The 9,911-nt window shown below is 38.7% G+C and overlaps 1 protein-coding gene and 1 long non-coding RNA gene across 2 annotated transcripts in view; both read right to left on the bottom strand.

Annotated features, from left to right (window-relative positions):
• Positions 1-3,679, bottom strand: part of LOC109530806 (uncharacterized) — a 25,201-nt gene extending 21,522 nt beyond the window's left edge. Inside the window, exon 1 of the mRNA XM_019894705.1 lies at positions 3,551-3,679. Coding sequence (XP_019750264.1) covers positions 3,551-3,597 — 47 coding nt within the window. The 5' untranslated portion in view covers positions 3,598-3,679. The remainder of the gene's footprint in view (positions 1-3,550) is intronic.
• A 3,693-nt stretch (positions 3,680-7,372) lies between these two features.
• LOC109530833 (uncharacterized) lies at positions 7,373-8,381 on the bottom strand. The gene is made up of 2 exons (XR_002171071.1): positions 8,245-8,381; positions 7,373-7,591 (listed from the first exon to the last, which is right to left on the bottom strand). It is a non-coding gene; the product is annotated as an uncharacterized LOC109530833 (long non-coding RNA).
• Between the last annotated feature and the right edge of the window lie 1,530 nt (positions 8,382-9,911).

Here is a 9,911-nt window from a genome sequence, read left to right as displayed (position 1 = left end):
TGTCCTGGGCTGCTCCCTGGACACTCTGGAGGAGGTGGGCAGCAGGAGGATGCTCGCTAAACTAAAAGCTATGATGGACAGTTCCTCCCACCCCCTCCAGCCCGCCCTGACAGCACCGGGTAGCTCCTTCAGCCAGAGACCGTAGCACCCGCGCTGAAAGAAGGAGAGACACCGCCGCTCGTTCCTACCGACTGCTGTCAGGCTCCTGAATAAACATGCGTGAAAACCTGTAACCATTGTAAATAGCACAGCCACCTTTTGTATGCATAAGATGCATATATGCAACTTATATTTAAACTGTGTACAGTTTTCTGAAACATTTAAAGTACTGTAGTTATTTTGTGCGTGCAACACTTTGTTTTTTTTTTCTTCTCTACCCCCCGCCCCACAATTTTGCCGCTGTAGACTGCAAATTTCCCCAATGTGGGACAAATAAAGGTTATCTTATCTTATATTATCTTATTCAATGGGTATCACAAGAAACCGCTGAATAAATAGTATAAACAAGACTTTTTGTCATTCATACAAATAACTATCAGGGTGTGCATTTAGCGGCCGCGTGCAGAGTTATGGACAATTTCCTCTCCACAAGTGCCGCTTTTCTATCAAATCAGTCCTGTAAAAACTGCTTGCCCTGCCATCACTTCACCACTTTATCAAAAGTGGTGGGTGGACGGTGTGCTGGCAATCATGCAGAACACCAAAGGTCTTTTTTTCTGGCACTCATATGGGCAATTGTCAAAAACTGTCCTCCATGTAACTTTGTCCTCTGTGATTTTAAGGCAATTTCATTTGATGTTTTTGATGTGACATGAGCCAAACGCATTTTGGCTGTATTTTGTGTTTTCGGAGAGCGTTTGGTGGGAGTGCCTACTTGTCACAGTGATTGGGAGTGTGTGCACTTATCCACAACAAGTTGACACACGCACAATGGAACACGAGTGTCTGTTGATCTATGTATGCACATGTTGACACGTGCAAACACACAACAGAAAGACAAAACAAAATCCAAATGGCAGGGTTAGATGACGAAAATTGTGGATCACACGCTTCCTAACCAGATCCATGACAAAAATGCCATTTTCAATAGATGGATAAAGACGAAAATTGTGGATCACACGCTTCCTAACCAGATACATGACAAAAATGCCATTTTCAATAGATGGACAAACGATGCGTCGATGTGAGTTACCCCATACTGATGATCCATGTTCTGGATGATTTGCTTCTGGATATATTTGATTTTCCTCATGTCCCACGTGTCTGTCATTCAGTTTTTGTGTCCAGCTGCACAATAACGTACATTCCCGTATGGAGAGAGTATGGTCCGCTATGACCATGAGAGCGGCAATCGTTCGTTACTACACAGTGAAGTAAGTAGCTCAGGAGCAAAGAAAGTGGGGTGGGTTTTATGATCTACAAATATATTTTTCTTAAATTGTGACATGATAACAGTGGTATTAAGGGGTGGATGAGGTCAACCAAGTCCCCATTGAAGGCCCTGGTCTGAAATGTACCGCCAGCCATTGGTCCGTTTCCACTTATCATTGAGAGAAAAATAAAACAATGCTTGAAATATTACCACCTTGGACACACACTGGAGGATGAAAGTATCCTCTCATCTCTTCTACTTGATTACAGCAAAGCGCTTCCTGGTCTCGACAAGGCAATTTAGTTTGTAGTTGCACCATCAATTGGCTGTGGGTATTTTTGCACATCCAAATTCATCAAAGCACTTGACATTTACTTCAATTTATGCACTTCAGTCCCTTAATGTTGTTACCGTATTGGCCCGAATATAAGACGGTGTTTTTTGCATTGAAATAAGACTGAAAAAGTCGGGGTCGTCTTATATTCGGGGTCTCGATATTATACCCATTCACGCCGCTAGATGGGGCCAGATATCATTGAAGCGAATGCTGAACTTGACTCCCCAGGCCAAAGTGAACCCCTGTCACGAAGAATAAAAATAAAAATAGCGGTAGCACGAAGAAGAAAAATAAAAAATGGCGGTAAGAAAGAAAAGAGAAGAAAATAATAGAAGAGATAACAGAAAATGGAGAAACGTAGCGACAATCTCGAGAAAAGTGGGTCAAAGATCGGCCAGGTTAACCGGCAGCTGAGGAGAAGTTCTGATGTAATTTACATTTCAAAAACCAGAGGCCATTCAGTTACGAATGTGATTGCACTTTAGTTTACATATTTAAATATTCAGATATTAAGATTTGAATGAGGCAAAATAACATGCTTTTTCTCTCAAATATATTGTTATAATCATTTGTTTCAGATGTACTGTAATTGTTTTCTGTATAAAAATTAATTTGGTGTTCAAAAAGTCTTTTTTCAAACTTGAGTCTTGAAAAAGAGGGGGTCGTCTTATAATCAGGGCCGTCTTATATTCAGGCCAATATGGTACTTAGCCGCGTCACTCACCACTGAAAGAAACTCACAATACAATGCGAACGTTGTCCTCCAACCTCTTCATACAACCTGAATAAATGTTTAAGGCACACAAACAACTGAGACGAACAGATTTCCTCTCACAATAAATTAATTTGTGGCCTTTTTTTCCCCCCATTTTGACTGCAGACAACCAAGACGTGGCACGCAGCACAGGAGACAGTGTTGAGGAAGCTTGCACAGATTTGATTGAAGTGGGCAGAGCAGCCTTCATGAAAAGATGCAATTTTTTATTTTATTTTATTTTTTTTAATTTCACCAACCAATACTCAAAGCACATGTGTGCCGAATCATGCATGGAGAGGAAATCCATATGGCTGACGGATTAAAGATGAGCCATTGCACCCTCAAAGTGGCTTGTGGGAGCGGCGGGGTCATCCACCACAGCTGATACTCTCCCACATTTGGCAGGTTGGTGGGTGGTGATTACAAGCCCTTCATGGGCGCGTTTCCCAAAGAGTCTTATTTTGTTCTGTAACATGACAGTGAAGTATTTATATTGCTGGTAGGGGTGCAACTAACAAATATTTTAATAATTACTTTATCAATTGATTATTTGTTCGATGTATTGATGAATCAGATGAAAAAAATCTGATTTAAATTGCCTTCCCTTTTATCCAAAAATAGGGCATTATTTCAAATGGACAGCGCACAAATAATTATTTCGGATTTCAGTTATTGGGTTTGGTCCGTATCGTAAAAAAATAAGGATTTTTTTTTTCCAAAGCAAAAGCAATTGTTTCATTTTCACACAACACAACAGAAAACGGACGTTTTCTGTTGAGAAGCTGAAACTGATCATTCAGACAATTTTAAAATGAAAGAGTTATACTGACCATTCATTGATGATGACAAATAAATTAAAATTAGTGCTCGATTAATCGTGGCACATCTAATAGCTGTCACTTTGCACTGTTGCAAAGACGTGTTTTTAACCCTTTCATCGATCCTGTAACCTGACAAATGATAAGCCACTGTAGTAACCGCTGTCCTTCAAAGGGTTAATAATGATACCGATGATACTACAAAGTAAATAGAGAGTAAAAGTGAACCGGCACACTCAATAATGAGATGGGATTTTAGAACTTACTGTAGGTGGTAGACATTTTCTCCTCCTTTCAGCCACACGTACGTCATGTTTGAGGGGTCAGCCAGGGCCTGACATTGAAGAAGTGCATCCTGGGATACATTAATGGAGGTGCTTTTGGGAGGTACAATGATGACGGGGGGACCTGGACAAAGGCAAAGACACCACATACCGTTCATTATATTCCCTTAAGAAATTTGTCGCTGATTAAGTTCTTTTTCAAACCGAGTCAAGCATTCCATCCATTTGTTGCTATGCTTCGACTTTATTATACTGATGATTTGCACTTATTATCATCATAGGAAAGATTAAGAAGCTAAAGGGAAATTTCAGTTCCAAAATGTACCCTTTAAAATATCAAATGAATGCTCAGCGATGCTGCTGCCAAAGAGAAGCACAACCATCCCCACATACCTTGAAAATAGAGCAGCTGCGAACAATAGAGGAATCCATGCGACAGCAAAGATTCAACCAAATCAAGGGAATGCAACAATTATGATATTGTGAAATGATTTTTTGGATGAACAAAATTCGGGTAGACTGCAGCAGATAGCATTTAATGCTCCACAACGGGGATTTTTGTGTCGGTAACAGCAACACCACACAAACTAAAACAACCAATGTCAAAATAAACACACAAAACAGGACAGAATCCAGTAGCCTTGTCTTGTATGAATAAGGAAGTTGCACACTAATATACAAGACTAATCGTAATAATAAATCATTTTGTTGGAATGAAATGAATATACAACCATGCAGCGAGTCTCAGTAGGTCCACGCAGGAGCGTGTCGATCAATCAGAAAAGCTCATTTACTCTAGCTCAGTAGTTTCTTAAACGCATATATTACATGTGAGTCAACACCGGAAAATACTTTACACAAGACCAATTTTTAGCGAAATTCAACATTTAAAAATACTTTTTGTTTTTTTCTTATGTCATATTTTGTTTCTTCATCTTTTATCTTGATGGTGAATTGGAAGATTTCGTTAGCTGTAGGCTATCATCATCGGAATTACAAAAAAAAAAAATCATTAAATACATCACTGTATATATTTTTTAGATGCACCCATAATCCCTATGCAAAAAAAAAACTAGCAATGCATTAGCTGGAAAAAAATTCTTATGTAATGTTGATGCCAAACCTCTAAACTGTGTGGTTTTTGCAAAGCCTCCCTCCATATTGCAGGTTTGATTCACCGCATAGGTCATTTTTAAATATGCGCATCAAGACTGCAGCAGTCATCACTCATCAGTTCTACTGTACATCCCTAAATGCTTGATGGATGTATGCCTGAGTGATGGTTTAGGGGTTGCTCAAAGGGGCTTGTGGGAGCGGCGGGGTCATCCACCACAGCTGATACTCTCCCACATTTGGCAAGTTGGTGGGTGGTGATTACAAGCGCTGCATGGGCGCGTTTCCCAAAGAGTCTTATTTTGTTCTGTAACATGACAGTGAAGTATTTATATTGCTGGTAGGGGTGCAACTAACAAATATTTTAATAATTACTTTATCAATTGATTATTTGTTCGATGTATTGATGAATCAGATGAAAAAAATCTGATTTAAATTGCCTTCCCTTTTATCCAAAAATAGGGCATTATTTCAAATGGACAGCGCACAAATAATTATTTCGGATTTCAGTTATTGGGTTTGGTCCGTATCGTAAAAAAATAAGGATTTTTTTTTTCCAAAGCAAAAGCAATTGTTTCATTTTCACACAACACAACAGAAAACGGACGTTTTCTGTTGAGAAGCTGAAACTGATCATTCAGACAATTTTAAAATGAAAGAGTTATACTGACCATTCATTGATGATGACAAATAAATTAAAATTAGTGCTCGATTAATTGTGGCACATCTAATAGCTGTCACTTTGCACTGTTGCAAAGACGTGTTTTTAACCCTTTCACCGATCCTGTAACCTGATAAATGATAAGCCATTGTAGTAACCGCTGTCCCTGAAAGGGTTAATAATGATACCGATGATACTACAAAGTAAATAGAGAGTAAAAGTGAACCGGCACACTCAATAATGAGATGGGATTTTAGAACTTACTGTAAGTGGTAGACATTTTCTCCTCCTTTCAGCCACACGTACGTCATGTTTGAGGGGTCAGCCAGGGCCTGACATTGAAGAAGTGCATCCTGGGATACATTAATGGAGGTGCTCAAAGGGTTAATAATGATACCGATGATACTACAAAGTAAATAGAGAGTAAAAGTGAACCGGCACACTCAATAATGAGATGGGATTTTAGAACTTACTGTAGGTGGTAGACATTTTCTCCTCCTTTCAGCCACACGTACGTCATGTTTGAGGGGTCAGCCAGGGCCTGACATTGAAGAAGTGCATCCTGGGATACATTGACGGAGGTGCTTTTGGGAGGTACAATGATGACGGGGGGACCTGGACAAAGGCAAAGACACCACATACCGTTCATTATATTCCCTTAAGAAATTTGTCGCTGATTAAGTTCTTTTTCAAACCGAGTCAAGCATTCCATCCATTTGTTGCTATGCTTCGACTTTATTATACTGATGATTTGCACTTATTATCATCATAGGAAAGATTAAGAAGCTAAAGGGAAATTTCAGTTCCAAAATGTACCCTTTAAAATATCAAATGAATGCTCAGCGATGCTGCTGCCAAAGAGAAGCACAACCATCCCCACATACCTTGAAAATAGAGCAGCTGCGAACAATAGAGGAATCCATGCGACAGCAAAGATTCAACCAAATCAAGGGAATGCAACAATTATGATATTGTGAAATGATTTTTTGGATGAACAAAATTCGGGTAGACTGCAGCAGATAGCATTTAATGCTCCACAACGGGGATTTTTGTGTCGGTAACAGCAACACCACACAAACTAAAACAACCAATGTCAAAATAAACACACAAAACAGGACAGAATCCAGTAGCCTTGTCTTGTATGAATAAGGAAGTTGCACACTAATATACAAGACTAATCGTAATAATAAATCATTTTGTTGGAATGAAATGAATATACAACCATGCAGCGAGTCTCAGTAGGTCCACGCAGGAGCGTGTCGATCAATCAGAAAAGCTCATTTACTCTAGCTCAGTAGTTTCTTAAACGCATATATTACATGTGAGTCAACACCGGAAAATACTTTACACAAGACCAATTTTTAGCGAAATTCAACATTTAAAAATACTTTTTGTTTTTTTCTTATGTCATATTTTGTTTCTTCATCTTTTATCTTGATGGTGAATTGGAAGATTTCGTTAGCTGTAGGCTATCATCATCGGAATTACAAAAAAAAAAATCATTAAATACATCACTGTATATATTTTTTAGATGCACCCATAATCCCTATGTGAATGAGGCAAAATAACATCCTTTTTCTCTCAAATATATTGTTATAATCATTTGTTTCAGATGTACTGTAATTATTTTCGGTATAAAAATTAATTTGGTGTTCAAAAAGTCTTTTTTCAAACTTGAGTCTTGAAAAAGAGGGGGTCGTCTTATAATCAGGGCCGTCTTATATTCGGGCCAATGCGGTACTTAGCCTCGTCACTCATCACTGAAAGAAACTCACAATACAATGCGAACGTTGTCTTCCAAGCTCTTCTTCATACAACATGAATAAATGTTTAAGGCACACAAACATTTGAGACGAACAGATTTCCTCTCACAATAAATTAATTTGTGGCATTTTTTTTCCCAGTCTCACTGCAGACATCCAGCACGTAGCACGCAGTACATGAGACAGTGTTGAGGAAGCTTGCACAGATTTGATTGAAGTGGGCAGAGCAGCCTTCATGAGAAGATGCAATTTTTGTTTTTATTTTCATTTCACCAACCAATCCTCGAAGCACATGTGTGCCGAATCATACATGGAGAGGAAATCCATCTGGCTGACAGATTAAAGATGAGCCGTTGAACCCTCAAAGTGGCTCGTGGGAGCGGCGGGGTCACCCACCACAGCTGATATTCTCCCACATTTGGCAGGTTGGTGGGTGGTGATTACAAGCCCTTCATGGGCGCGTTTCCCAAAGAGTCTTATTTTGTTCTGTAACATGACAGTGAAGTATTTATATTGTTGGTAGGGGTGCAACTAGCAAATATTTTAATAATCACTTTATCAATTGATTATTTTTTCGATGTATCGATGAATCAGATGAAAAAAAAATCTGATTGAAATTTCCTTCCCTTTTATCCAAAAATAGGGCATTATTTCAAATGGACAGCGCACAAACAATTATTTCAGATTTCAGTTCTTGGGTTTGGTCCATATCGTGAAAAAATAAGATTTTTTTTTTTCCAAAGCAAAAGCAATTGTTTCATTTTCACTCAACACAAAGAAAATCAGTCCGCTTTCATGGACGACAACAGAAAGCGGACAACGTTTACTTTTGAGAAGCTGAAATTGATCATTCGGACAATTTTAAAATGAAAGAGTTATACTGACCATTCATTGATGATGACAAATAAATTAAAATTAGTGCTCGATTAATTGTGGCACATCTAATAGCTGTCACTTTGCACTGTTGCAAAGACGTGTTTTTAACCCTTTCATCGATCCTGTAACCTGACAAATGATAAGCCACTGTAGTAACCGCTGTCCTTCAAAGGGTTAATAATGATACCGATGATACTACAAAGTAAATAGAGAGTAAAAGTGAACCGGCACACTCAATAATGAGATGGGATTTTAGAACTTACTGTAGGTGGTAGACATTTTCTCCTCCTTTCAGCCACACGTACGTCATGTTTGAGGGGTCAGCCAGGGCCTGACATTGAAGAAGTGCATCCTGGGATACATTAATGGAGGTGCTTTTGGGAGGTACAATGATGACGGGGGGACCTGGACAAAGGCAAAGACACCACATACCGTTCATTATATTCCCTTAAGAAATTTGTCGCTGATTAAGTTCTTTTTCAAACCGAGTCAAGCATTCCATCCATTTGTTGCTATGCTTCGACTTTATTATACTGATGATTTGCACTTATTATCATCATAGGAAAGATTAAGAAGCTAAAGGGAAATTTCAGTTCCAAAATGTACCCTTTAAAATATCAAATGAATGCTCAGCGATGCTGCTGCCAAAGAGAAGCACAACCATCCCCACATACCTTGAAAATAGAGCAGCTGCGAACAATAGAGGAATCCATGCCACAGCAAAGATTCAACCAAATCAAGGGAATGCAACAATTATGATATTGTGAAATGATTTTTTGGATGAACAAAATTCGGGTAGACTGCAGCAGATAGCATTTAATGCTCCACAACGGGGATTTTTGTGTCGGTAACAGCAACACCACACAAACTAAAACAACCAATGTCAAAATAAACACACAAAACAGGACAGAATCCAGTAGCCTTGTCTTGTATGAATAAGGAAGTTGCACACTAATATACAAGACTAATCGTAATAATAAATCATTTTGTTGGAATGAAATGAATATACAACCATGCAGCGAGTCTCAGTAGGTCCACGCAGGAGCGTGTCGATCAATCAGAAAAGCTCATTTACTCTAGCTCAGTAGTTTCTTAAACGCATATATTACATGTGAGTCAACACCGGAAAATACTTTACACAAGACCAATTTTTAGCGAAATTCAACATTTAAAAATACTTTTTGTTTTTTTCTTATGTCATATTTTGTTTCTTCATCTTTTATCTTGATGGTGAATTGGAAGATTTCGTTAGCTGTAGGCTATCATCATCGGAATTACAAAAAAAAAAAATCATTAAATACATCACTGTATATATTTTTTAGATGCACCCATAATCCCTATGCAAAAAAAAAAAACTAGCAATGCATTAGCTGGAAAAAAATTCTTATGTAATGTTGATGCCAAACCTCTAAACTGTGTGGTTTTTGCAAAGCCTCCCTCCATATTGCAGGTTTGATTCACCGCATAGGTCATTTTTAAATATGCGCATCAAGACTGCAGCAGTCATCACTCATCAGTTCTACTGTACATCCCTAAATGCTTGATGGATGTATGCCTGAGTGATGGTTTAGGGGTTGCTTAAGGCTTTTAGTCTCTCCCATCAGCTCATCAGGCAAACATACTGTAATCCATTCATGTGGCAGCACTCCTAAATCAAGCATCATAAGCACAGATAATATAACTCAGCCTGCATTTGCCGTAGCGTTTGAGCGGTTCCATTTGGCTGACGATGAGCACTCAAACAGTGATTTGAAATCTAAAAATGAAATGAACACACCGCAAGGCAGATACAATTCTACTTATATGTCAGCAAACGGTATCCGTGGAACAGGAAATTGTAACTGGTAATAGGGGGGCGGATTTATAATTGCCAATAGATGCCACAAGATGGTGGTGACATATCATGAAGCGCCTCAACTCACTTCCACAG

This window comes from Hippocampus comes, unplaced genomic scaffold (genome assembly GCF_001891065.2).
Source record: "Hippocampus comes isolate QL1 unplaced genomic scaffold, H_comes_QL1_v1.1 scaffold123, whole genome shotgun sequence".
NCBI lineage: Eukaryota > Metazoa > Chordata > Actinopteri > Syngnathiformes > Syngnathidae > Hippocampus > Hippocampus comes.
The sequence above is the reverse complement of the archived record's forward strand: the minus strand, read 5'-3'. Positions and strand labels throughout refer to the sequence as shown.